Source organism: Natrix helvetica (assembly GCF_964273705.1).
Source record: "Natrix helvetica genome assembly, chromosome: 14".
NCBI lineage: Eukaryota > Metazoa > Chordata > Lepidosauria > Squamata > Natricidae > Natrix > Natrix helvetica.
In genome coordinates this window covers 13,865,382-13,892,546 of record NC_138564.1, presented here as the reverse complement: position 1 = coordinate 13,892,546, position 27,165 = coordinate 13,865,382, and the positions used below count along the sequence as shown (strand labels likewise).

Sequence of the window (27,165 nt, the reverse complement as noted above, 5' to 3'; positions counted from 1 at the left end):
ATGTTCTCCACTTTGAGTTACTTATGAAAATAGTAAAGGTGTGAGATAAATAAAGAAAACGCAAATTAAAAGAACTCATCGTTCTTTAGAACAAACATATATTATCTTTGCATGTGTTGCACAAGCTGAACAACAAACAAATCTGAAATTTGTGTATTAACAATCAGGTGAAATAAAAATATATTCCCTTCTTTATAATTCTAATCTAGAAAATAGCAGAGAAACCTTTACTGTAGTTATCAGGTCGATCCCTCGTGTAAAGCAGCAACATAAAACCACACTGCTCTTACCCCCCAAATCAAGGACCAGAATTTTAGTTGTAAGGCAAAAGAGCCTCCATACTGCTTTAAATCTACCCCTGGAAGGAGAACACTGGGATGCCATACATCACTGCCTGTCCCTGTGGACTCAAGGATCGTACCTGAAATGGCCCTGGGACTTTTCTTTGTAAGTAAGAGACAACTTTAACACCCCCCCCCCCTCCGTTTTGGTGGCCATCCCTAAGGCTACAAATCAAATCTCAGACGAAGATCTTTCACACAGATAAAAGGAAAAGAAGCCAAGAGCAAAAAGCTGCAGCAAAGTCAGTCTATCCTGTTGGCTCTAGTACAGTCTTAACATTGTGCGTATGAGTTGTGCGTCTTTCCAAATGGTTGATGGATCAAGCGCCTAAGGTATCGTGCTGAGGCTACAAGTGGAATGAAGGGAAGCTGGCTCCCAGGTCTTGAGATGCAAAGGAGCCCTACATACTGGCTGCGCTCTTCTCAGGTCCAGATGGGTTTGACCCCTGCTTCAACTTGTAATCCGCCAAGGCAGCCTTGATGGCATCTTCTGCCAGCACTAGAGAGAAGGAGAGAGAGAGAGAGAGAGAGAGAGAGAGAGAAACTGTCAGAGCTTAGAAATGTGTGATGCTCTTTTTTCCCCCTTTGTGGGGAAAACAAAGGGTTCCAGGAACGCAATCAACAGTGAAAACCCTACTCACTTGAGCAGTGCAGTTTTACTGGCGGCAGGCAAAGCTCTTTAGCAATATCTGTGTTTTTTATCTTCAAGGCTTCATCAACCTGAAATTGACCCAAATTGAGAGTTTAGCAAGGCCTAGGTAACTCTTTCCCAAGGATCTTGCTTACAAAGAGTTTCTCACTTTATTTTACACGAGAATATGCCCCACCAAGGCTGAAGGTTCACAAATGAAAAAGATGGAAGACGGGCCGGGACTCTAATAAAAAACATGGCCAAGGATCTGGAACGGACAGCACGTACCGTCTTTCCTTTCACCCACTCCGTCGCCAAAGAACTCGAAGCGATTGCTGACCCACAGCCAAACGTCTTAAACCTGGCATCAATGATTTTTCCGTTTTCGTCCACCTCGATCTGAGGGCAGTTACAAAGACCCCAATTACTGGCCTGTTAGCAAGGCTAACGTAACGGGGACAGGCTGGGCAGGCTGAGAAAAGCAGGGCTTTTGCTTACTTGCAGTTTCATGACGTCACCGCAGGCTGGAGCCCCCACCAGGCCAGTCCCCACGTTCTTCGCCCCCTTGTCCAGGGAACCGACATTCCTGGGATTCTCGTAGTGATCTACCACCTGAAAGGGAAAATTCAGGGTGAAAACAGGACAATCCTTCAGGAGCTGAGAGAATCCTCCTCATAGAAGAGGGGCAAGAGAAGCCTCCCCAAATAACGCAGGATTCCTCTCTTCCCCCTCTCAGCTTGTTTGGAGGTTGCGACAGGTGATTGACGAGTTCCCTACCGTGTTTCCCCAAAAAGAAGACAGGGTCTTATTTTCTTTTGAGCCCTGAAATAAGCGCTTGGCTTTATTTTCAGGGAGGTCTTACTATTTTTGAGGTGCAGGTGGTGGTGAGTGTGGTCACCTCATGGCTGCTGCTGTGTTGCAATGTTTTCGGGGAGGGCTTATTTTGCTGCATGTGCTCAAAAGCCACATGGGGCTTATTATCCGGGGAGGGCTTATTTTCGGGGAAACAGGGTGAAAGTGAGGTTGGGAGGCTTTTTCGCCCACCAGCGGCTGAAAAGCAAGCCAAGAACGGATCCCAGGCGATCGGGACTCTTGGCCCCCCTTCTTTCTGTTCAGCCTCCCTCCCCAGGATCAGGCCCAGCCAATCTCGGGGCAGTTTTGAGTTTCGCTCAACGCCCTTTTGCTGCTTTTGAGGGAGAGGCGACCCAAGAGGAGGAACCGGGGAGAAGGAAACCCAGCACCTCCGGCTTCTTCTTTCTTCTCCCTCCTCCGCCCACAGGAAGCAGAAAGCGCCCGGCCCTGCCCTGCCCTTCCTTCTCGAGGGAGGCGGCGGGTGGACGGGGCTCCCTCCAACTCCCCGCCCCACAAGCCCCGGCCGGCACCCAGCCCATACTCCCTTCCTCCCCGGTACAGACACGTGTCTACTTTGACGGGAACCCGCGTCCTCAAAGCCTTTGACAGCCTGGGTCGTGAAAGGGGCGGGGCTGCGGCTCCCGTTATCGGGAGCGATGGGAGTTGTAGTCCCTCCGGTGCGGGGAGGAACGTCTCCCGCCTTCCCTCTCTAGGCCCGGCCCACCTTCTCGTGGTAGCCGGCGGCCGGAGGAGGACGGGCCAGGCCGGGCCTGAGGAGCGCCGCGACCCTAACGCCGCTTGCTCGCAGCGCCGCCATCTTGTCCGTTTCGCAGTCGCTGCGCTGCTGCCGCTGGGGGACGCACGCAGGGTAAACAGAAGGGGCGGGGCGACGCGCCCGTGACGCCATCACGGCGCGCCAAGGAGAAGGCGCGGAGCCGCCAAGCCACGCCCCCTTGGCCTTCGAGGAGGGAGCTTAACCGCTCGCTGCGTGCCAGGTATTTCTTGCGCCTCTGAGGCCGCGGGAAAAAGCAGCCGAGCCTCCGCTTCAGGAGACGTAAGCGCTGCCTCCTCCCCTCCTCCCCCCGAATGAGAAAATCCGGGCATTTTCATTTTATATCGGTTTTATTTCGTTTTCATTCTGCCCCCTCGTGGTGCATGGGTTAGCCCCGCCCCCTCGTTGCACGGTGGGGGGCCGCTTGCTCCTCCCAGGGCTCTTTGCGGCATCCCTGAGGCCCCCTTCCCCAGGGCTGCCCTCCGTGAGTGCCTGTCTGGAGCGGGGCCCAGCACTGCCCTTCCCTTTCGGGAGTTCTTCCCGCGCCCGCTCGGCCTGCAGCGGAAGATCCCACTTCACGCCGAAAATCGCCTCTCTTTCAAGGTTCAGGCGCCCGGCTCTCTTCTGGTGGGCTTCTTCCCGGATCAGGCGCCGCTCGGGGCAGCCCGGAGGCTCGTGTCGCGCGCGCGAGGGGGTCCTGCCAGGGGGCGCAGCGAAGGCGGCCGCCGGTGGGCGCGATGTCGGACGTGGAGGACTCGGATTCGGCCCTCTCACAACTTATCGAGCTCTTGGATGCGGCGAGGGACTCCGACGACCGCCCCATCGACGACTCCGAGAACGATGACGACGACCTCGAACGCCGCTATCAGGATAGTTTGGCAGACGCCGAGATCGTCCGCCTGCAGGATAAGGTGAGGGGGCGGGGCTTCTTGCAGGTGGGCCACGCCCACTCCCCTCTTTTTCTGCTTCCTCGGGTGGGGCGGGGCGCCTGGGAATAGGAATGAAGGGGGGGGCGAGAGGAAGGGAGGCCGCCTACGAGGCTGTTCCTCTTCGCCAGGAGCCCCTGCCCTGCCCCGAAGGCCTTTGGAGGGGAGGCATGGGGGAGGGGCAGGCAGGGACCCCTCTGCTTTCCCCAACACGGCTAGTCCTCGACCTACGACCCCAACGGAGTCCGAAATTTCCGTGGCCAAGCGAGGCAGTTGTTAAAATACGTTTTGCCCTGCTTTACGACCTTTCCTGTTGTCATTAAGCTAGTGACACATTAGTATAAATTCACCGTGGTTGCTAAGTTAAGTAAACCAGTCGTTAAGTGAATCCGGGTCTTCCCCATCGACTTTGCTTGTTGGAAGGTCGCAAAAGGGGGATCACGTGAACCTCCCAGAAGCTGCGGCGGTCGTAAATGTGAACCTGAAGTTTTTGTTTGCTTTTTTCTGTGTAATTTATTTTTATTTTTCCATCACCACTCTTCCCTCATGAATCTTACGGTGTGTCATCTGAGTACAATTTTTGTGTCATCACATTTAACATTTACATCATTTTTAATATATTCTTATCTTTCCATTTACCTTTACATTTCAATTGCTTTTTAATTCAACTCCTCCCCTATAATTCTGTTTTCTTTCCCAATTTATTCAGTTCTCTGTTTTTGCCTATATTCATTTTCTATCCAATGATAAAAACACTCCCGTATCTTATAATATGCCAATTCTTCCTTCCCTTTTAATTGCCAATGTTAATCAGTTCATTTCTGCAGAGTCTAATATTTTTTTAATTGCCGCTCCCTCTGAGGGAATTTTTCCCATTTTCCAATTTGTTCAAATACAATTGTGAGCCTGAAGTTTAATTACGTGACCGAAGGGAGGCTGCAAAGGTTTTAAGTGCAAAAAAATAGCCCTGAGTCACTCCCCCCCCCCCCCTGGCTGTTGTAACTTTTGAACAGACACTAACAAGCTGTTGTAAGTCGAGGACTGTCACATGCAACGATGATTGATGGCAGAGCAACCTTCACAGATTTTGCCTCCTCTGTAAATTGGAGCTGAGTTTACCTAAATTTGCTAGTCATGATATTCTGCATCAGTCGATGCGAATTTTGCATTTAGACCTTTTTATCTTGCAGGGACTGAAATTGGAAGTCTTAAGGGGTTAGGACTCCGCTGAGAGTCGCAAGTGCAGCCAGGCGGCCCAGAAAAGGATTTCTTTCCTTCTTGGCTCCACTCTAAATGGCCCATAAACTGCAGGCGTTTCTTGGTCTAACACCGGATTAGGGATCTCTAGTGGAATCCGTACCTCATGATTCGCTTTGGGACCTTGACTATGAGACGTTCCCAAGCAGTGGCATATTGTACCTGGCCCAAGATAATTAATGTGCTGCATTGGAAACCCTCGTGGTCTTTGTGCCTGTTTATTCCATAATAAGTAACATTTTCCAAAATCCCTGGATGGCAATCATCAGTAGCTTTTAGGTAGGTTTCTATAGAACTGTGTAAATAAAACGACTGTTTTGACCATGTTTTTTTAGCTATCTGAAAATCCCTATGATTATAACACTCACCTGGATCTGATAAAACTGCTGCGGCAGCAAACACTTGACTATGACCTTCACAATGCCCGCCAAGACATGAGCAAGATTTTTCCTCTCACTGAAGGTAGGAAAAGTTTTTCGGTTTTGCAAAAATTCAAATTTTGATATACTCTGTTTTGTTTTGTAAAACATAAATTGAGATCAGATAGTGGGTGATCACAAAAAAAAATTTTTTACTCCGTAAATGAAATTGTTGTTACTGGTAAAGTTTGCATATAGAGTGCGTTTTCTATTGATGTGCTTAATAAAAAACAGCTGGGTGGTTATATAACCATATATATGTATATGTACACACACACACACACACACACACAGTTATATTTCCCCATCTCCCTTGATGTTGTGGCAGAGTTTTTTTTTTAAAAAATACTGCTCTTTTTGTCTTAGTGTCTCTGTTAAAAATAACCAGACTTGGTATTCCTCCCTCCCGAGAGAGACTCTAAGAATACTTTAGGGGAGATATGCAATCCTGCTGATGTACTGGGGATGGGGCTATAGACACTCCATTTTGTACTGTACAGGCTAGGTAGAATTGCTTGAAAACCTTAAAAGGAAAGCAGACTTGCATTCACACTGGTCCAGTTTTGGCAGCATCAGAGAATACATCCTTGGATGAAAATGTACAGCAATTTGTAGTGCTGTGGAGCCTGTTAAATGTGCACATGCTGCTGTGGTCTCTATGCCATTGCCTTTGCTCGTTCCCCCATATCCGGGGGGGGGGGGGTTGTTTTGGCAATTTGAAGAGTAATATTCAAGATTCTCTCAACCGCCAAACCTCCAGCGAGTAGAAGCTTTCCTGGCAAACATTTTGTGGGGCTTTTAAATGAAAGCTGAGGTTTCTTAATTAAGTCACCCGTTTTATCTTCCGTTTTCTGGGATGCATTAAAAATGGCAGCTTTGCTGTAATTTTAGTTAAAATGACTAGTGATTTACTTGTGGCACCACTTAATTGCCGCCAGATGTTTGGCGCCATCAAGATGGAAACCAAGCAAAACTCCAGAGCATTTGCTTTAGAGAATTATTCAGGTTAAGTTTGTTTCAGAGAAGAGTTGGGTTTCTTGAGATGTAAGTAGAACGTAGCTGTGTGAACATCTGTTCAGATGTAAACCCTCTTGAATTTAATGGAACAAACACGCACATGCATATATTCTACTAATAATCACTAGTCATTTTAACCAAAACTACATATATATATTTGGCTCTGCCTTAATAATATGTTATTTAGCAATATCGTTTTCCAGAGTAAACTCTGGTAACCCTCTTGGGCTTTGTCCCTTGTTCACAGAGCTGTGGTTAGAGTGGCTGAAGGATGAGATTCAGCTGGCTAATAAGGACTCGGAGCGGGAGAAGATTTACGAACTTTTTGAGAGAGCTGTGAAAGACTACATCTGTAAGTTTACTCTTAAATGGATATTCTTTCAGGCATACTCAAACAAGCGGAGATAAACAGCACCAAAATAGGTAGATTCAAGGTGCAACAGGTTCTCCGAAGAACGTACTCTGCTGGAGGAAATGAAAAATGCAAAGTTAACTTCAGCTTCTTTCCCCAAAAGCCCCCCAAAGTGATTCCCCTCCCCCTCCTGTGCTTGTTTTCTAGGTCCTAAAATCTGGCTGGAGTACGCCCAGTACTCTATTGGGGGCATCGGTCAGGAAGGAGGGATCGCGAGAGTTCGCACAATCCTGGAACGGGCGCTCATCGCAGTTGGCCTCCATGTGACCAAAGGAGCCGCTATTTGGGAGGCCTATCGGGAATTTGAAAATGCCATATTGGCGACCATGCAGGTAAGCCCTGGCATGCCGCACTCCGCTGCGTGGAGTTTGGTCAGGTGATGATTTCCCAGAGAGCGTGCGTGTTTTGCAGGAAGTGTCAGAGAAAAGATAGCCGTGGCATTTTAGCATTTAGGCTTTTATGCCATCCCGTACAGTTCTCCAGCGCCCTCTGGGCGGTTTACCATCTTGAAGTATTATTTGCATGTTGCAAACCCCAACTATCCGGGTCCTCATTTTACCGACCTCGGGAGGATAGAAGACTGAGTCAACCTTGAGCCCCGTCGAGATGGAACTCCAGGCTGTGGGCAGAGTTTCGCCTGCAGTACTGCACTTTAACAGCGCTCTACCAGAGCTCAGTCTCTGGGCATCTGGAATGGCAAGGGCTCGCTCCGCAGTGCCCGTTTCTGACCCAGGATTGGGAGGCGTCTTTTTTAAACTATTCCTGCACATGCATCTTTTAGCTGCTTTGGGGACTCGGCTCCTCTTAGGACAAAGACTGATCTGTGTACTTTGTTCCTCCCCTGGCAGCCAGCACCGGGCAGTGTCCCAACCCCTGAGCAGCAGCAGAACATCAAGGCACAGCTGGAGAAGATACACTCGATCTATCATCGGCAGCTGGGGGTTCCCTTGTTAGGTAAGGATCACCTGCAAAGGATCACCTTTATCGCTTGCCTCTCAGCCCAAGGCCTGCCCCCAAATCCTTCGGCTTCTTTTTTTAAGAAATAAATTTAATAAATTTTTTATTAACTACATTTCATAGTGCTTAGCCATACATATCCTATTCTTAATCGCCATCCCTTTTTTCCAACCACTGGTAAAATAAGTTCTATGTTTGATAATAATCCGTGTCTTCTTTTCTTTCTGTTTGATTTTCAATACAAGCCTGTTTACATTCTTCACAATCCAGTGTCTTTGTCTTGTGGTTTCTTCTTTCTTCCAATATAGTGCGGACAACCCTCGCTGCTCTTAAGACATGTGATATTAAATACATACTTTTCTTATCAAGCTTTTTCTGATATCATCCCTAATAAAAACAGTTCAGATTTAAAATCTACATGTTTCCCTATTATCTTTTCTAGCCATCTGTGTATTTTTGCCCAATTTTTTTTTTGTTTAACACAAATCCACCACATGATAAAATGTGCCCATTTTTAAATTACATTTCCAACACTTGCTAGACATATTTTTAAACATTTTAGCTAAAATCCTTTGGCTTCTTGTTCCTTGAAGGCATCGTTGGCTGAGTTTTGCATAGGGCACCAAAAGCCGAAGCAGCCACAGGGGAGGCTTAAGGCGAGGGAAGGGCTTGGGAGTCTGTGTTCCCTTTCTTGGCTGACACGGGCTTGTCTCTCTTCCTGGAGATATGGAATCCACATTTTTGGAATACGAAAACTGGTCCGAGGAGCCGATCCCGGAGACAGTCATGCAAAACTATGTAAAGGCTTTGAATCAGTTGCAGAAGTACAAGCCTTACGAAGAGGCTCTGGTAAGTAGCTTCCCCAGGGCCGTGTTGCCCACCCTCCCTTTAAGGCGCTTCCTTCCAAGTGGCAGCGTGTTCCCTTGGTTCTTCTGCTGGGCTTCCAATTTTCCTTTGGAAGGTATTTTTATAGGGTGACACCATGGGAAGAATCTGGAAATTGCCCTCAAGCTTGCCAGGGAAGGAGGAACAAAACTGCTTTTAAGTCTGGGTCAAATTGGTGGTATCTAAATGGTTCTCTTTTTCAGAACTTTCTGGGATTGTCCCCCTTCCACCACCCCCTTTTTTTAAAAAAATGAGTTTTACGCTGACCAATGCAATGCAGCCTTTTTTGGTCTTGCTTCTTAATGCTTTCTTTCCCCTGTTCTACTTTCCCTAAAGAGCTTTCTTCCTCTCTTGTTGTTCCAGCTGATAGCTAAAACCCCAAAGCTGTACGAATATCTAGCTTACATCGGCTTCGAAATAAAGATGGGGGATCCAACTCGCATTCAGCTGGTGTTTGAGCGTGCCCTGGGCGAGAACTGCCTTGTGTCGCACCTCTGGGTGCAGTACACTCAGTACTTGGTAAGCGTCTGCCATCAGCAGGCTCCCTCCTCCTCCAGCCTCATGTCCTTCTGCGAAAGAGCCTTCCTGGTCCTCGTCAGTTGTTCGGGTTAACCAGAGTCATTCTTGTTAAAAGAACTTCAGAACCTCAGGAAATTCGGGGCACGCAGGGTAACAGGTCTGCACAAAAGCTTTATTGCAGATTATTTGATAGTGCTAGCTCTGCAGAGGGACAAGTGTCCACTCGATGTAGTCTTCAGCCTTCCCGGTGCTTCTGAGAGTTTAATAAAAGCCCTCTCCCCTCTTTCAGATACCCTTTCTCTATGAAGTGCTCAAGGTGCCTCTGAGCAGGGATTCCCCCCCCCCCCCCCCAAGCGTTGCAGCATGAAATGCCCCCTTCTGTGTGACACAGAACCACAGTTAGCCCGGCTCTAAACCAGCTTTAAACCTGATTCCCTTTGTAGGACAAGCAGTTGAAGGTGAAGGAGGTGGTGCTTTCCGCTTATGAGCGAGCGGTCAGGAATTGCCCTTGGGCCGTCAAGCTGTGGAGCCAGTACCTGTTGGCCATGGAGAGGCATCGCATGGAACATCAGGCGATCTCAGGTAGGATCCAAAGAACCGTTACGGCTACGAAAGTCTTCTCGGGTGGGGGCTTCACGGCCTTGGAAGCCACACAACCCTCCCGATCCAGTTTGCAGGAGCTTCTCCAAGCTGCAGGCTTTGTCGGGAGACATTGGCTGGTTTCATTTATCTTCTTAACCCGGAGCCTCTCTGCCTGCTCCCCAGGCCCCGTGCTGGGAAGGGAGAGGAGGGTGTAGGCTGTGTCCCTCTGTCTGTGAGGCCTCCACCTGGCTCAGGCGGAGAATTCAAGGCTGTGGCGAGGGGAGGGCTTGGGCTGCTGAAGCTGCGTTTGCCCTTATTTCTTCTCTCTCCCCTCCTCTCTCTATTAGAAACATTTGAGAAGGGCTTAAAAGCCCGCTTCACTAAGGCCACCGATTACTTGGAAATCTGGCAGGCATACCTTGATTTTCTTCGGAGAAGAGTGGACTTTGCCCAAGGTGATAACGGGGGGAGGAAGGTGCTAATCACAAGCACTCTGAGGCAGCCCCACTCTTCCAGCTCCCAGGAAGGAGTAACCTTTGCCCCAGGGCGACATGGCCTGAATACTCCCCCCTTTGGAGGAAAAAACACCTTGCTTCTGGAAAGCTAGTACTCCAGGGGTGGCTTCTGAATGGCCACGCTTTCTCCTCTCTGTTTTTCAGACTCGAGTAAGGAGCTGGAAGAGCTTCGGTCGGCCTTTGGTCGTGCCATCAAACATTTAAAGCAAAACGTCGAGGAACGTAGGTTGCCTTTTGTTTAGAAAACAAGGTTTTTCTGCCGCAGGGATTAGCGTTGCTGGCAGAAATAATCGTGGCTTATTTCTGTTTGCCTGCAGGGGTTATTCACAGCGGAAACCCTTCCTGTAGCCTCATGCAGACCTGGGCCAGGATTGAGGTGACCTTCACTCACCTTGTTGTTTGCTTTTATTTGCTGACCTCGGGGGGGTGGGGTGGAGGTTACCCGTGGATATTTTCAGATTATATTAATCGGGGGCCATTCCCCCTCCCTAGGCTCGCTTTTGCAACAACATGCAGAAAGCGCGAGAACTCTGGGACTTCATCATGGCGAAAGGGAACGCAAAATATGCCAACATGTGGCTGGAGTACTACAACCTGGAGCGGTAAGAGGGAGCCTCTCTTCCTTTCGGCCCGTGACCAGCGCTCTGTTCTTGTCAGGTGCTTGGAAGCCCCGCCCTGTTTGGGTCAGAGGCCCCGTTTAAGTCTTCCGGGTTGGAAGGAAGAGCCAGTGACATCACCGTTGACTGGGAGATGCCCGGATGGGCCTCCTTTCATGTCCTCGACAAGGAGCTGGAGCGAAGGACAGGAGCTCGCTCCGCTGCGCAGCAGCACTTGGGTCTCAAGCGTGGGCTTTGCTGACCTCCGCATCCTAAGCACGGGAGCCACCATGCTCCAATGTGCTGGGAGAGGACTGGAAATGCGAGCTTACTCAGGGCTGGTGTGGGGCTGACATAGGGAAAACGTGTGGAAGAGGAGCCATTGATCCTACGCAACCAGAAATAATTCATTCTTCAGTCCCAAATGATGACCAGAAGGTTTTGCTTGGTGGGCCCAGCTGGGAGGTGTTGTGGGGTGCTGCACACCTGCTGTTTTCCCACCAGGGCCTCCCCAGCTTTCCTTTCTTTGGGTGGGTGGGGGGTTTCCCAAGGTTTGGCTCAGCTGTGTCTCCTTGGGTGTTGATGACTGCACCCCTTCTCCTGTCTCCTCTGGCTGCAGGGCACACGGGGATACCCCCCACTGCAGGAAAGCTTTGTACCGGGCCGTGCAATGTACTCAGGACTACCCCGAACACGTCTGCGAGGTGCTGCTCACTCTGGAGAGAGTCGAAGGTGAGCAGCCCCCTGCCTTCCACTTCCTGCTCAGGTTGATATTTGGGAGCTTTCTGGAAGGGAGGAGAGAGCCGACCTCCCTCTCCTGTCCCCTCGCAGGCACTTTGGAACAATGGGACACGGCAGTTCAGAGGACGGAAACCCGTTTGGCTCGAGTGAAACAGCAGAGAGAAAAGGTGAAGGGGCTGTTTGGGAAAAACAGGAACTCCCCTCTTGAAAGTAAAGGCAGGGTGGGGGGTCCTACCAGCTTTTTGAAAGCCTCCTGTAGTTAGGAGTAGAAAGCTGAACAATGATGGATGGAAGCTTTGCTGCTGCAGAGTCCCGGGCGCAGTAGATCTAAACATCTCCCCATTGGAAGGATCCAGGGAGGGTTTTACTCTTAATTCTCTTCCCCTCGTGAATGAGCGGCGCAGCCCCCAAGGCCTCCCACGTTCCCTTCCTGCATTGCTCCCAAGCGATGCCTCTGAACAGGCATGCCAGGCTTGGCGGCAGCAGCAACAACAAAAAGGGGCTGCAGACACCTTGCCAGGGGAAGAAAGGACCGGATTGGAGCGTCTGCTGATGGGGCCATTTGTCCTGATAGGCGGCACAGAAGGAGGCTTCCCTGGCTGACCAGGGATGGAAGGAAGAGGCTTCCCTGGCCAACCAGGGAAGGAAGGAAGAGGCTTCCCTGGCCGACCAGGGATGGAAGGAAGAGGCTTCCCTGGCCTACCTGGAGGAAGAGAAAGCAGAGCAGCCCAAGGAAGTGAAGAGGAAGAGGAAATCCCGCAAAAGAAAGAGGGCCAGAGCCGGAGTCAAGCGGAAGGCACCCTGCTGTGGCGAATGGTGGCAGGAGGAAGAAGGTAGCGGTGGCAGCATGGCTGGGGTCCTGTGCTCTGCTTCGGGGTTTGGGTGCTTGAGTCCCCACGGGATGCTTCTGGGTGAGAAGGAAAGTGGAATCGGGGAGGGGAGAATCCAAGCGTGGTCTGAGCTGGCCTTTGGCCAAAACAGGCCTTACAGAGGATCTCCGAAGCCATCATGTCGGGAGGCACCTTAGTGGGCGCAGAAGCAGCCTGGCCAGGCGAGGGCCCTCGTGCCTAAAACGCGTGCCTGGGAAAGGGAAAGAGGATGCACCAGTACGGCCCCTGCCAGGACTCCTTTTGTGCTCGTGGGCCAGTGGCTGGGAGGTGGAGCACCTCAGTCGAGGGAAGCAGCCGTGCCCTTCGCTTGTGCTTCTTCTGTGGCCGCAGAGCAGGTGCTTTGAAAGGTAGAAGCCGTGCCCAACTTGTAGGAGGCGGTGCTGGAGAGCCAGTGTTCTCCAAAGACATTTCTGTGGTCAGGGAACCCACGTGACTCGGTGCCAAAGGCTCACAGAACGGTGTCACTTCCCCTCTGAAGGGTGGTCCCTATCTGTTGGCATGGGTGTGCTTTCAAACGGCCGGGTGCTGGGGAAATAACGGGAGCTCAGCCTGTTGCACAGGTCTCGAACACGGGCTGTCAGCTTTCCAGCTGGCAGGCTCTGTGTCTTTAACTGATGAGCCGTTCCCCCCCCGCGGGCAGGTCCTTTGCAGACCTCTGAATCCCTTCCTGTTCCCCTGAGCAGCGGAAGTGCCTGCCAAGAGGCAGATGGAGTGCCACGATCAGTGCGAAGTGGAAGAGGAGGAGATGACGCTGCAGAGGAACACGGATCTGGAGGTGGAGCTGGGCCTCTCTGGAAAGAAGGGCGACGCCAAGGCAAAGGAAGAGGGAGCAGCGGCCAAGTGGAAGGACGCCCCCAAAGTCCTTCACGACAGCAAGAAGGAGCGCCTCACCATCTTCATCAGCAACCTCGCCTACAGAATGACCGACCCGGAGGTCAAGCTCCGAGCCCTCTTTGCCAGCTGTGGGGAAGTGGCCGAAGTCCGCTCCATCTACAGCAACAAAGGGGCCTTCCGGGGCTACTGCTACGTGGAGTTCAGGGACGAGGGGTCGGCTCTGCAGGCCTTCAAGCTGGACCGGACTGTGGTGGAAGGCAGGCCCATCTTCATCTCTCCCTACGTGGACAAGAGCAAGAACCCGGATTTCAAGGTGCCCCTCTTGCCGTTGCCCATGGGAGGGGGGGGGCAGGGTCAGCCAGTCCGAGGCTCCTGAAGTGGGCGGAAGCAGCCAGCCAGAGCGCCTTCGCAGGGTCACTTCGGTCGCCAGGCTGTCCTTGTGTGCATGAAACAGATGTGGGATTTCCCTTGAGACCTGAGGTCTCCAAATGAGGCAACTTTAAAGACTTGTGGACTTCAACTCCCAGAATTCCCCTCACTGCAGCAGGGGAAACATCCCTTTGCTTTGGTGACTGGGGAATTCTGGGAATTAAAAGTCCACAAGTCTTAAAAGTTGCCAAGTTTAGAGACCCCTGCTTTAGAAAGAAGGCTGAAGATCAGAAGCTTGAGCCTGACATGAGAAGCGTGAAACTTTGCATTGGTTAAAAGAACACACACACACACACACACACACACCACACACACACACCCTTTTTAGGCCTGTGCTTGAGTTTCCTTCCTTGGTGTCCTTGCAGGTGTTCAAGTACAGCACGGCTCTTGAGAAACACAAACTCTTCATCTCCGGCCTGCCCTTTTCATGCACAAAAGAGGAACTGGAGAAGATCTGCAAAGCCCACGGGACGGTGAAGGAACTTCGGCTGGTCACCAACCGAGCTGGCAAGCCCAAGGTGCGCTTTTGGGGGCGGGGGCTGCCCTGCCCTGCTCACCCAGGGTGGGACGTTGGTCTTGCTAAGGTTCAACATTAGAGTGCTGCGCTTGGAGGAGGAGGAGGAGGAGTCCGGAGTGTTGATCGTCTCGCTGTGTTTCTCCCCTCAGGGCTTGGCCTACGTGGATTTTGAAAACGAAGCGCAGGCCTCCCAGGCGCTTCTGAAAATGGACGGGATGGCCGTAAAGGGCCACGTCATCAAAGTTGCCATCAGCAATCCTCCGTCCCGAAAAGTTCCCGAGAAGCCGGAATCCCAGAGTCAGAATCAGAGTTTCCAGAAGGCTGGTGGCCGGTGAGTGTTTTGAACCCAGAACTCCAGACCGAAGAAGGTTTCTCCAGCCTTATTTAAGCAAAGGGTATTTATTTAACCGAAGCCTTGTGGAGGTTTTTCCCATTTTGGAACTTCAGGTGGCTGGGAAATCAGTTGGGTTTTTTATTTTATGTATTAAGCTTTTATACTTACTTACAACATCAGCTAGATTTGTTTAAAAAGATAAATGACGTGGCACGAGACCACAGGGAGGCAGAAACGTCTCTTTGGAAACAGAGAAATGGATAAGGCCAGCTCTGGATTGCTCAGAAGGAAGCACCCGGCAGCTCAAGGGGCTTTCAAACTAGGATTGGGGAAGCTCTGGCCGTGGCAGCCTGGGCTCCATCCCTCCACAGCATTGAGACTTTTATCTTCTACGCCCCTTTTGTAAGCGCCCTAAATCCTCTCTTTCCTCAGCCGTCACAAGCTGGAGATGGTCCCTCGTGCCTTGCAGCGTCACAACAACCCAGCAAGTGAGGCAGAGAACGGCAGCGGGCAGAGCCCGCCCGCCCCGCCCGCGGAAACGCCCAAGATGATGACCAACGCGGACTTCGCCAAGATGCTCCTGAAGAAGTGAGCCGCTGCCGAGGACCCCCTGGGCCCCCTTGGCTGTTTTTTCCCCGTAGCGGCCGATCATGGTTCCCCTCCGATTCCAATTTGGACTTTTTCATCCGCCAAGCGGCCGAAGAGGGAGGTGTCGGTGCCCCACCCCCTCGGAGCGCCCCAGGGCAAAGTTACTGAGTTGGGGGGTGGGTGGGTGTTTTGAGGAATTTGTGGGAAAAATGGCTTTACATGTTTCCTCATATTGGGGGTTTGTGTGGCACTCACTTTTGAGGCTGAACACAGCATGTTTTATTTAATAGTTGGGTTTTTTTCAACTGTTCTCCAAATGAAGAGTCTCATGTGAATTGAGTCTTGATCTGGTTTGTACAAATCCCACCACAGGCGCTGAGCGAAGTCGGGCAGCTTTGCGACGCTTCCTCCGTTGCGCGCAAAACGAGCCACGGACGAGCCCAGCGCCTTCTCATGTACCCAAAGGCTTGTAAAGAGATGATGTTCACCATAATAGCCTATTTCAGCATTGGGATAGAAGGGGAGGCGTTTCTACTGACCCCTTTGCCCAGTCTGCTTTTTTGATATATACCTATAATCCGTACCTCTTTCTGGATGGCTACTTTTGAGCTTTCTCTGACCTGGCTCTAGAGGGACAGACCCCCTGCTCCGCTTCGATGTTTCTCTTTTCTTGGTTCCTGTAAGGGTCTCTAGCCAGGCCCCTCTTGGTTCTCGAGATGTTTGGCTTGCAATGTTTTGTTTTTTATACAATGTAAAGCGTGAGCCTGTGGCGTTCCTCCTCTGGGTTCATTAAAGTTCTTCTTGCAAATTGAGCATGGCTTGCTTATTTGACCTGCTGAATCGAGCCAAGGGCAAAGAGTTTGCATTGTGAACCTTTAAACCGTTCTTAGGGAGACCCTCCCTCACCCTGGGCTCCTCCCATTTGTTGGACTTCAAGCCTAGCAATCCTCTTTTGTAGCTAGGCAGGCCCTGGGTGCCCGAAGGGCTTACCTGGGCGGCTGCCTTTCCCGCTTGCGTTGTTCCTGCCTCAGCACCTGGCCTAAGGCACGCGGAGGGTTGCTGCCAACAAGGAGTAGGAAGCAGGGCGGGCATGGAAAATTAACACCCAATCCCTTGTTCACAAAAGCAACGCACAGAAGTAGACAATTCCGCTCCCTTCCTTGCAAACTAAACAATATCACACATGAAATCTCAGCGCTCCAGGCTGCCCATCTTATTTTGAGTAACTATTTTTGGGTGCTTGTAAAATGGCACTAATTTTGCCTACCTGGGAGCTGTGAGGGGGAAGATGCAGTCCTCTTTACATTTTTTTTTTAAAAAAAGAACACGAGTCGGGAAATCTCTTTATTGCAACCAACCAAATATGAACAGACTGCAAAACGGTTGTACAGAAGCATTTTTGTTAGCCGCTGCTCCTATTTCACACGCTGCGTTATGCTTGTACCTGCCCGGCTTGGCTTAGATAGAAGTAGACTAAGAAGGGCAGGTGTGGACCGACTTGAGATCGGATCACGCCTGCCCCGACGCGTGTGGGTTCTTCCCAGGGGCAACCAAGATGGCAAGAGGCTGAGTCCAGAATGTGGGCAGGAGGAGGGCAGGGGCTCATTCAGGTGGACCGGTTGTGCATGGGGATGTTGTCTTTTCAGCTTAACAAAAAGCACGCAGACCCCACCTCAACCGTTTCTCCTTTGGAATCTCAGGCAGCCACCTTTGTACATTCCAAGTAGAACGGAAGTAAAGTGCTATCAGAGGAGGAGTTTAAGAAGCCCTTTGAGGCTGGATAGGCTTTTCCCACAGACAATCCCACACCAGAGCCAACCAGCAAACGTGGTTTACCCCCAACTTTCAAAGAGGAGGCTGCTGTGGTATTGCGTAGTCAGTTCCTTACGGTTTTGCTTTTGTCTGTTTCTAAGGAGCAGCCCAAAGCCCACAGGCTTCTCTTTAGGTTCTGGCCTGAACTGAGAGGGCCTGGAGTGGTTCTGCTGGGGAAGAGCTAAGGCACAATTCAGCACAAATGAAAGTCAAGGCACTGGCAGGCAGGAAGCTGGTTTAGTTTCAGATGTGAAACTGCCACAAACACAAGGGGGGGGGGGGCAGGTGAAGTTGCAGCTTTGTGGACTTCACACAAGCTCCCTCCCCCCCTTTTCCTCAACAGGTGGGAGGGAGGCTGGGCCCTCCCCAAGGTTTAGCAAACTGAACAATACCAAAACTGCATCAGTTCACTAAGGACTAAGGATGAACTCCTCAACCAGGCTTGGCTGGGCAAAGTAACAGCCGCATTTTCCATATCTGACCATCTTTAGCCAGAAAGCTGACCCGGTGGTTGGATTTTTCCAGCTGAAGCAGTCCTGCTTGGTGCTTAACCAGCCAGGGAAGCAGCTCTGTGGTGGTAAGATCTGACCTGTTCCCTTTTGCAATAAAATTAGACGAGTTACTCGGGGCCTAATGGGGGTAATAAATATGGAGAGGCCGCTGCATTAAACAGTTTAACTTAAAGACATAAATAAATGAAATGTTTTACAGAAAGTGCTTTTCCAGCTCTCCTCCCACAGGGGGCGTCCTTCACTACCAGCGTTCAGGTCCGAGTTTTGAGCGAGATGGTCTGCTTGCAGCCGGCACTGCAGCTGCCACTGCCCCCATCCTGCGCTTCGGGGAGGCCCACGGAATGCTCCGTGGTGGCAAAGAGGAGCATGTCGAGGGTGGTCTCCGTGCATTTGGCAATCAGGCGGATGAAGGGCCGGACATCCCCTTCGTTGGCCACCTCCAAGGCGTGGTAGTACTCGGCCCGCTGCTCCTTCCGGATGGTGATGGGGGGGTAGCCGGCCTGCATCAGGATCAGGTTCATCAGGAGACGGGAGGTCCTCCCGTTGCCGTCCACAAACGGGTGAATGTACACCAGCTTGTAGTGAGCCAGAGCGGCGAACTCAACGGGGTGCAGGCCCATGGCGTCCTCGGAGTTGATCCACTGCACGAACTCCAGCATCTGCTTCTCCACGTCGCGAGGGTGGGGCGGGAGGTGGTGGCCAACAAACACCTGGGTAGTCCTAAATCGGCCCGCTTCGATGGGGTCCACGTAGCCCAGGACTCTCCGATGAATCTCCAGGATGTCCGGCAGGGAGACGGAGCCGATCCGGGAGAGAAGGGTGGTGTTGACGTACTTCATGGCAGCGTGCATGCCGATGACCTCGTTCTGCTCCTCCAGGCTTTTCCCAGGAACTGCGTAACGGGTCTCGATGATGTGCCGGATCTCAGCGAGGGTCAGGGTGTTGCCCTCGATGGCCACCGTGTGGTAGATGTGGTGGTAGTAGGACTCCTCCATCACCCTCCGCAGAGCGGAGTTGCCTTTGGGGATGGAGAGGACCTTCCGGACTTTGCTGTCGATGATGCTGAAGAACCTCTGGTCGATTTCTTCCACCAGGGGCAACGTCCGGTCCCGGCTGACCAGAGCCTTTTTGTTGTGTGGGGAGATGGTCAAGGCTTTGGAGTACAGGTAGTCGGCCTGTATGATGTCCTTCTCCTCCTCGGAGAAGAGGCCAAACTCGGTCAAGGCATCCACGTAGTCGGGGTCCATTTTGAGGGCGTGCAGGAAGAGCTTCTGAGCTTTCTCGCGCTTCCCTTGCCTCTTCATCTCCAGCGCCTGGTGCAAGGCTGCCTTGGCTTCTAATCTGACCTCTGAAACGAAGCAAAACCACCGTTAGGAGCCTTTTGTTCAAGCCACCTGTTCTGCGGAGACATCTGGGTCAGGCTTCAACTCCCAGAATTCCTCCCCCAGCAATGCTGGGACACCCCTGAACTAGAGGCAAAGCATTTCTACCCTCCTTTGCTAGACCACTCAATCTAACCTGAATTTCACGCTGTTTCAGTTAGCTTTGGATATTCTGTGCTTTGTACTGAAGCATCTATGGATTCTTTCCTGCACCTTCACAACCCCAAAGAAATCAGCTGGCTAAGCAATTCAGGAACAGCAGCTAAAGGAAAGTACTTCTCAAAATGCAGCCTAAACCTGGAAAATAGGGGAGGGGGGGCTCTTGTTAGGTTCAACTTCCTCCACTGAATGCCTCTGCGTGCAATTGAGGGGGAGCGCCTAACATTCTCCATCAGAGTCCTGGCCTCCAACACGCCAGCACAGGGATAACAGGAGGGAGAGATTGGTGAGATTGTTTACTTGCAACCTACCAGGCACCACACAACCGAACACACTCAAAACAAAGCACATTCCAAGGAGTGCCAGACGCCAGAAGCAACACAGAAGCCTTGTGGGTCGCCCCATCTTTAGAGATGAGGGAGGGCTCCTTGGTGCTCCTGAGCTTGACTGTTTCCTTGCAGACGTTTCATAACCCAGCTAGGTAACTTCATCAGTGGGAGTAGCCTCATCACCAAGGGCCCCACATTTCCGCCCACAATTATTCTCCTGGATTGGGGTTCTTTTAGAGAGCAAATTGGAGGGGGCCACTCCAGAGACAGACCTGGGGAGACTTTGGCCTTCAGCACCATCAGCTCCAACCCGCCGGAGGTCACGCTGAGCTCGGTGGTCTGCCCCGTGTAGGTGGCGATGCCCACGTAGCCCAGCCCCAGCTGGCTCCTCAGGAAGGCCCAGCCCTTCAGGACCGCCTGGCACTGCCCCTCCACCAGCAGCACCGGAAGCAGCACCACCAGGAGAGCCGCCAGCACCGCCACGAGCACTGCTGCCCAACGGGCCCGGAGCCAGAGGGAGACCCATTTCAGGTCTGGCTCCACCACCGTCACCGCGGCTGCCATGGAGGCCAACTTCATCTGGGCGCCAGGAACAGCGGGTGCCACATCATCCTTCTGGAGGGTCTCACCTGAGGAAGGAAGGAAGGAAAGGGGGGGGGGGTTTAGCAAGTAGCCCCCCAAGTGACTCTCCTCAGTCAGTCACACAACCCATCTGACCCGGGTCTTGGCTGGAGAAGCCACCACTAACTAGGCTCTGGCAGCAGAGGCTGACCTGCCCCCCAGCCTGGCCCCCCCTCCCCTCCCCCCTTGGTTCTTCCCCAGTCTGACCCCTCCCCAGACTCCGCCCCATATTCCTTCTCTCCCCCTACCTCTCTCCCCCTCCTCTAAAAGACCCCCTCCCCTCCCCTCTTTCCCAGGAGGCCCCATCTGACCCTCCTCTCCCCCCCTTGGTTCTTCCCCAATCTGACCCCTCCCCAGACCCCCCCCCTATTCCTTCCCTCCCCCCACCTCCCGCCCTTACCTAGAGCCGGCTCCCTCTGCCCCGCATTCCTCCATCACCCACCAAAGTTTCTCTTCCGGCTCCGCCTCTCAACACGCCCTTCCTCATTATCCTGCCTTGCGATTGGCCACCGCAAGGCTCACTTCTTCTGCCCCGCCTTCACCGACGGCCCTTCTTCACTTGCCATTGGCTGTTCCGGACTGTCGGTCTCCCTTCGTGTCTCGCCTCCTTTCGGAGAGGGAGGGGGAGGAGGCGAAGACGCAAAGCCCGAGAGGCTTGTCTTCGTGGAGGAACGCGATTGGCTTATTTCCACGTCCATCGGAAAAAGGCGCCTTTGGACCAATGGGAAGGAGGCGGAGGCGGGGCGCGCGGATTAAAAAAATAAGAGGGAAGTGCGTTGTCAAGGAGACGGGAGAGGGGGGAGGAAGCGGAGGGTGCGCCACACTTTGTGGGCGCAAATTGCCCCTTTTCTCGGGGGGGGGGGCGAAAGACCCCCTGCTTTATCTTCCGAGCATCACTCGCTCCAAACAGGATAACTTCCGCTGCAGAAAGCCGGCGCGGCCATGTTTGTTTTGGGCAGGGAAGCGAAGTATTTCGTCACATCCGGAAGCCTGAAAGTTTATGACGTCATTTTCCCCAAACTTGCCAAGGCTAACACGGGATCCGCGTGGTACGTCGGAAGCGGAGAGAGACCCGCTTCTTCATATCAGAGACTCGGCTTTATGATGAAATCCGCGTCTTTGTCGCTTTCTTTTTATTTCTTTTTAAGGAGAGCTTTTGGCAGGATTGGTTATTGAATGAAACCACTGCAGCAATTAATACACGTTGACGTTATGTGTGTTATATGATTTGTGGCACGCTTGTATCATATTGAATGTAGATGTTCTGTTTTGTTTCTAAATAAATATATAGAGAAAAGAATCTGGGTGGTTGCTTGGAGTTGCAAATGGCTTCATGGTACCAAAGTTATATTTAAACGGCTAATGAAACAATTCAGAACAGAAAAAAATTGCAAGATCTGCAGAGGGGAACATCAAAATACTGATTGGAAGTGCAAAGGAGCAGGTGAGCATGGAGATAAAAACCTCAGGGATTCTCACGATTGCTGGTTGGCAAAGCTTCCCTCTCCATCTACGGGTGAAGCAGAGCAAAATTGGTACCACAAGAAGGGAATGTTCAGGCCGGGCAGGCAGAGTCCCCTGCCGAGAGATGGCAGCAGAGACTGGCATTCGCTGAGCTGCTTCCTTCACCCTCCCTTGACTTAGCCAGTTACGGATCTTGACATTGCCACCACAGTGAAAATGGTTGGCAAGAAACCAGGCAGCTTCTCTACCTGGCCACAACCAGAAGGGAGCTTTGGAGTTGGCTGTTTTCCTCCAGGAGAGGCAATAAAAATGGTGACATTTATTGACAGGTGGATTAATTGTGGGAAAAGGCTTAGACTGCACGATTTGTTTACCTGCCAGGCTGATCCACGACATATTTCAAACATGCAAGGTTTTTTCTTCCTTAAGGGAAATGAACAAATAAAACCCCAGAAGCCGCACTTGCCTCTGATTTCTCTCGAGTTCCTCCAATGGAGAGAAGGGTATTCAATAATTGATCTGTTTATTGCTTGCAGAAATATCTGCTTGCCAAATATCTTTTTTGCCAAAGCGTGAGATTTTCTGGTGGGGGTCCCAGTTTCCCAGCTGTTAGTGCTTCTTCGAGTCCCTGGCCAGTCAGAGGGCATTTAATTTGAGCTTCTGACACCCCCCCCCCTCCTGAGTACCCTGACTCCGTTTGTTGGCTTGAATGTGGAACTGAGGGCCTGTGACGTCACTTTTTTTTTTGAGGCCAAATGCAAAAACGGACGAGGGGACGAGATTCGGGGTGGAATGTTTTCATTACCCAACTAAGGAACATCATCAGTACTAGGTGGTGATGCTAGCACTGATGATGTTCACTAGTTGGGTATTGAAACGTCTGCAGGAAAACGACGAAGCTCAGAGGACCCAAGGATCCCACAATTCAAATAATACGAATAGGAATAGCTAGGGAAAGCATTGATTAAGAGGACAAAAATCCAGTCTAAGCATCTGGCTAACGGGGGGATCAACCACCATAAGATCTCCATCACCTTGGAAGCTGCTGCAGGTCAAACGTGAGAGAACCTGATGGATTTAGGATGCTCAGCGTCACCCATAGCTTCGCCAGCACCAGTGAAGAAAGAAGGAAGAAGGAGAAGGAGAAGAAGGAGTGGGGGGGGGGCGTTAAGGAGCCTCCTCTTTTCCCTTCATTTCCAAGACCATCTGTGGTTCCCAGCATCTCTTGTCACTGTCGTTTCTCTACCAAGGGTCTGACAGCTGCTTTCCCGGAGGGCTCTGTGATCTCCTTTCCATATGGAACCCTTTGGGGGTTCGGCCCCAACACTTTCCCTGCCCGGATCCCCCCTTTTCAACAAAGAAAGCCTTGTGGAGGAGTTTTGGTTCGAGTGACAAGCTAGAGAAAAGTCTCGTCTCAGCTGCAGGACTGTGCCAGAGGCAGAGAGTGAAATTTCTCCCTGAAACTTCTCACTAAAAATGAGTCCAATGTGGTAGCGGTTTGGTGGCTTTGAGAGCTCTTGGCTGGGCAGCGTGGCATGCAGAAGACCAGCAAACAAACCATGATTTGTTGAGCTGCAATGTATTTTGCGCAGCCAGCCTAGGCTCTAACGCCTAGGGCATTCAGTTCTCTTAGGGCCAGTCCTTCCAGCAAGAAGGGGATCAGGGGAAAACCAACTTTCAGGTTATTTCTTTTTGGTATTAAAAGCTTCTGTTTTTCTCACCAAAATCCGGGAAATGTAGATTTCTGTGCTTCCCCTGGGAGGGTTCACACCAACAGAACCTGTCTCTTTTCCCAACCAGGCTGGCAAAAACCTGCTCATCCACCCACCCACCTTCTCCTTCCTCTGGTGTAGTTAAAAATAGAAGCAAGCTAGTTTAAAGTGAGTTACCCTATATATTTCTAACTCCCCCTCCCCAGGTTTCCATGGCAGCCAAAAGGAAGGGAGGGAGGGAAGGATCCTCTGCTTAATACATCAGAGAGAGAAGTCTTGGGTGGGTGGGTGGGAGTGAAGGACATTGCCTGATGCTGCCTAATTTTTCCTCTTTTCTTTTTATGAGTGGGGGGAGTAGACAGTTTTTCTGCTTCTGGGGTTAATCCACTGCAGCAAGAGTTTCTGTCCTCTTTTCTTTAAGATTTCTTTGAGATATTCACATGTGCGGTGGGGAAAATTCCCAGCAGCACAAGACTCAGGGGTTTCCTCTTTAAAAAAGGCAATCAAGGTTCTAGTCCACATTGCGGGTGTCAAGAGATCAGTACATCTGGAGCACCGCTGGCAAGCCGGCTCAACGGAAAGAAACATGTTCTGATGTTACGATGCAGCTGGAGGATGGAGCTTGGAAATATTTTGGCACATCTTCTCTCCTCTCTTAGGAAGATTGGGCTGGTCTGAGTTGTTGAACAATTCTTGACTGGGTCTAGTGTGTGAATTGATGGGAACCCAATTCAGGTTTACACTAAAACCTGAGAGGGTCTTGTGCTTAATGACTAGATACACAACTTGTATGCAAGGCAGAGCTTCTTGCTGCTGTGGGTGGTCTTCATAGCTTCTGGGGAGGGGGCTTTCTTCTCTGCCTACCCCCCCAATCACTCCAGTATCTCCTGCTTTTCAGTCCCTGGCACCTTCTCAAACCGTTGCGAGTTCAGCCCGTCTGATCTGTCCAAGCCGCCAATCTAGGCCAGGACTCTTGACAGACTCACAGGAGCAACTGCCAATGAACATCTGGGGGTGGTTGTTGTTGTTGTTGTTGTTTGATCCATTGATGAGACTTCTGAGGAATGTCTGGAGAGAGCTGCAGGGCCCCCAGCCCAGATTAATGGATTTATTTATTTATTTTGCTAGAAGGCGACATCAACGGTTGCGCTTCTCTTTTCTAAGCAAGAGAAAAAGCAATCCCAACATCTGTTTCATCTGTATTTTAAAGGAAAATCCTGCCAGCTTAATTCAACGTGCAGGAAGAGATATCAAGTTTGCCCAATAGCCAAACTCCCTTTCCTCCTGTCCCCAAGTCATTAACGCTGAGTCACGATAGAACCTCCAGGTTCCAGGGACAGTCTACCTCACTGAACGGCCAAGGCTGCAGGAGAGCCATGTCTTTTACTTGTGGCCTTTTTTGACCTTTCACATGGTTCCCCCTTGACCAGAAGCCTCCAAAGTGCACCCCCAGCTTTGAATACTCCCCCCCCAAACCCTTGAAAGTCACACTGAGGAAGGTCTGTCGTGGACCCCCCAAATCTCATTTCCTTCCAGAAGTGTTTGATTGTTTCTTTGGCCAAACTTAAACACTCGAAATGGGATGATGAACTGTGAGGAGAGGCCTTTCCTCTTGGCTCTGAGTGGCTGCAGAGGAAGGATGTTGCCATCAGGTTCCCACTAATTAACAAATTAGCTCATCCACACCCCTTATTTATCTCTGATGAACCCCCCGTTAATTGCACCGGAGCAGAGCAAGGCATATGGACTCTGAAGTGGCTTCTCTCTTCCCCCAGCGCTGAAGAACCCAAAGGGACGGAGCTGCCCAAGAGGCGCCAAGGAGAGATGGAATTTCCAGATCCTGCCATGTTTCTCATTTCTCAAAACCCAATTAAACATTTTTCAGATGAAAATGCTCTTTGTGGCTTATCACCCTGGCCTTGGAGACTGCAGAAACCGCCAGGGACCGTTTAGAAAACAAGGAAAAGGGCAAGGTTCCGAGAGAGGCAGGACTCCCATTTCCTAACCTTTCCCCAGGAGGACACCCAATGTCAGCCTCTGTTTCGCTATTTGCTTTCGGCTGCCATTGAAACGGGGAGGGGTGGTGGTATTTGGGGGGGGGGAGTTTAAGTACAGGAGAGATTGTAAAGTGGGAGTTTTGGTCTCACCATCTACTGCGCTTGCTGGAGACTAGTGCTTGGTGTCGGTCAAGGCCAACCGTCCTGCATACCAACCTGATGATGCTCCTTGAAGATGGAACTCACATGACACCTAAGGGATTTGCAGATTGGACACTGGGATGGGGGTTACCGGGGGGGAGGGGGTTTGGTATGCGGAGAGACCCTCTGGATTGATGTGGCATTCTGCCCAGACTTTCCAATTTAGTTCTATTGATTCATACAGACTTTCCAATGACTGAAATCTCCACAGCAGCCATTGGCGGAGTCAAACACGGTCTGTGACTCTGTTCTTTTATGGGGCTTCTCCAATTCTTCTGCAAAAACCCTGATGATCTCCCCTGCTTCTTCGGAGGCTGGAATCGGCAAGGAGGGGCAGGGCAGGGAGAATCCTGCACACACGCCTGCAAATGAGGTCGTTTGATGTTTGGCTACCAGCAACCCTGTTGCAGTAGGAATACTGTTTGGGTGTAAAATTCCCGCGTTCCGAAATTTCATTGCATCTTTGGGTCATGGGGCATAAAGCAGAGGAAAACCTAATTAAATTAGCTAAAATTATTGCCTTTGCTTCTTGCCAGGGGAGATGGGAAAAAGACAACAGGAAATGCTGGTGTGTGTGCATGCGTGTGTGGTTTTGCTTTTGTTCCTTTTGTGTGTGTGTGTGTGTGTGTGTGAGGATCCCTTGGGATCTCTGGAGAGAGATTTAGGGGACAGATTTCTATTCCATAACCTTAGTCACAATTATCCTGGTAAAACGTTCACCAAACAATAATATATGTGTATTTTTTTCTGTATTTTTTAGATGAAAATGGGACTGCCAAACTACATGGCAAAAATAATTTTATTCTGATTTAGGTAGTTTTAAGTGGAAAGACAAATTGGCCGATGTGAAATGCTTAACATCAGCAAGGTTTTTTCTTACAAAGTTCTAAACAAATTCCCTCCTTCCCCTTCTTCCCTTCTTCCCTCCCTCCCTCCTTCCTTCCTTCCTTCCCCCCCCTTTCAATTGCAGCCCCTGGAAGAAGCCAGATGTGTCTGTGTGTGGGGGGGGGTTGGTTGACATCAATCCCAGGCCCCACCTGGGCAAGGAGGAAAACCAGCCAGCGTGATTTGACTTTGGTGAATGGCCTTTCTGCAGAGTCCCAATGGAGAGTCGTAAATCACATCACTCAGTTTACAGAGACTTTAGGCAGGAAAGGGGAGAGAAATCACCTGGAGCCCCCAGGGCAGATAAATCAGACCTTGCCAGGGAAGTCAAATGAACCCTGGATCTCCCTCCTTTCTCCTGTCCCCCCTCCCCTTCCAAAGATATATTTAAAAATCTCTGAATATTTATGGGACGCTGCTCAGTGTGTTTTCCATGCTTACCCTGGTGCCTCGGGTGACAATGCCTTTCTTACTCCCCATTCATCACGATGAGCCCACGGAGGGCGCGGGGGGGGGGGAGGCACCTGGGAGTTGAGAGTAATTGATTGCAGCATTCAGAAATGGGGATGTTTTAATTTGCTAGGGAGAAAATAGAATCCCACTTTACAAAAACAACGGGGGAGGGAGAAAGTGTTTGCCAACCTTTTCAATGTTAAGATGGATGGACTTCAACTCCCAGAATTCCCCAGCCAGCATGGATAAATGGATGGATGGATGATGGATAGATAGATATAGATGATAGCCAGAGATGGATGGATAGATGGAGGGATGGATAGAAAGGCAGATAGACAGATACATCCAATCCATCCATCCATCCACGGAGGGGCTTCAGAGACTCCGGGTGGCTGTTGCAGTTCAGTGCTTCGTGTGCAGCCTCTACCTGTCAACCTGAGAAACCTGAGCGATGGGATTGTTATTTCAGTGGCTTCACCCAGCCTCTGCCTCGCACGTCTCGACTTGATTCCTAGCTTGTTTTGCTGGTTGAGCCTCTTTTTCTAGGTCAGCCACTGCAACAGTTCTTCTGCCTCCGTTCTCCTATCCTTCCTCGTTCCCCGGCTCTGTCAGATCAGCAAAAGC

General features: G+C 51.0%; 3 protein-coding genes across 4 annotated transcripts; 1 reads left to right on the top strand and 2 right to left on the bottom strand.

Annotated features, from left to right (window-relative positions):
• Positions 1–81: 81 nt before the first annotated feature.
• ISCU (iron-sulfur cluster assembly enzyme) lies at positions 82–2,746 on the bottom strand. The gene is made up of 5 exons (XM_081966717.1): positions 2,549–2,746; positions 1,471–1,584; positions 1,261–1,371; positions 983–1,061; positions 82–840 (listed from the first exon to the last, which is right to left on the bottom strand). The coding sequence occupies exons 1-5, from the start codon at positions 2,729–2,731 to the stop codon at positions 743–745; spliced, it is 585 nt and encodes a 194-aa protein (XP_081822843.1). The 5' UTR covers positions 2,732–2,746; the 3' UTR covers positions 82–742.
• On the top strand, positions 2,712–15,826 carry SART3 (spliceosome associated factor 3, U4/U6 recycling protein). 2 transcript variants are annotated; one of them, XM_081966716.1, is made up of 20 exons: positions 2,712–2,819; positions 3,200–3,507; positions 5,115–5,241; positions 6,463–6,567; positions 6,775–6,959; positions 7,476–7,581; positions 8,309–8,433; positions 8,833–8,988; positions 9,432–9,570; positions 9,918–10,025; positions 10,230–10,307; positions 10,403–10,461; positions 10,578–10,687; positions 11,301–11,413; positions 11,513–11,589; positions 11,997–12,255; positions 12,996–13,459; positions 13,941–14,093; positions 14,242–14,423; positions 14,859–15,826. In XM_081966716.1, the coding sequence occupies exons 2-20, from the start codon at positions 3,334–3,336 to the stop codon at positions 15,016–15,018; spliced, it is 2,880 nt and encodes a 959-aa protein (XP_081822842.1). In that variant the 5' UTR covers positions 2,712–2,819; positions 3,200–3,333; the 3' UTR covers positions 15,019–15,826. The 2 variants fall into 2 exon arrangements, with proteins under 2 accessions (XP_081822842.1, XP_081822841.1); XM_081966715.1 differs by lacking the exon at positions 2,712–2,819 and having other exon boundaries at positions 3,090–3,507.
• A 521-nt stretch (positions 15,827–16,347) lies between these two features.
• FICD (FIC domain protein adenylyltransferase) lies at positions 16,348–20,312 on the bottom strand. The gene is made up of 3 exons (XM_081966256.1): positions 20,230–20,312; positions 19,481–19,837; positions 16,348–18,686 (listed from the first exon to the last, which is right to left on the bottom strand). Exons 2-3 carry the CDS (start codon positions 19,785–19,787, stop codon positions 17,590–17,592), a joined length of 1,404 nt encoding a protein of 467 aa, XP_081822382.1. The 5' UTR covers positions 19,788–19,837; positions 20,230–20,312; the 3' UTR covers positions 16,348–17,589.
• Positions 20,313–27,165: the final 6,853 nt, after the last annotated feature.

Excerpts from the sequence above, each read along its gene's own strand:
- ISCU (XM_081966717.1), bottom strand. The coding sequence starts at position 2,731 with ATGGCGTCACGGGCGCGTCGCCCCGCCCCTTCTGTTTACCCTGCGTGC. Across the intron at positions 1,585-2,548 it reads CCGCCGGCTACCACGAGAAG|GTGGTAGATCACTACGAGAA; the intron begins GTGGGCCGGGCC and ends TTTCCCTTTCAG. Across the intron at positions 1,372-1,470 it reads GTGACGTCATGAAACTGCAA|ATCGAGGTGGACGAAAACGG; the intron begins GTAAGCAAAAGC and ends AACTGCCCTCAG.
- SART3 (XM_081966716.1), top strand. The coding sequence starts at position 3,334 with ATGTCGGACGTGGAGGACTCGGATTCGGCCCTCTCACAACTTATCGAG. Across the intron at positions 3,508-5,114 it reads TCGTCCGCCTGCAGGATAAG|CTATCTGAAAATCCCTATGA; the intron begins GTGAGGGGGCGG and ends ATGTTTTTTTAG. Across the intron at positions 5,242-6,462 it reads GATTTTTCCTCTCACTGAAG|AGCTGTGGTTAGAGTGGCTG; the intron begins GTAGGAAAAGTT and ends CCTTGTTCACAG.
- FICD (XM_081966256.1), bottom strand. The coding sequence starts at position 19,787 with ATGAAGTTGGCCTCCATGGCAGCCGCGGTGACGGTGGTGGAGCCAGAC. Across the intron at positions 18,687-19,480 it reads GAAGGCCAAAGTCTCCCCAG|AGGTCAGATTAGAAGCCAAG; the intron begins GTCTGTCTCTGG and ends GCTTCGTTTCAG.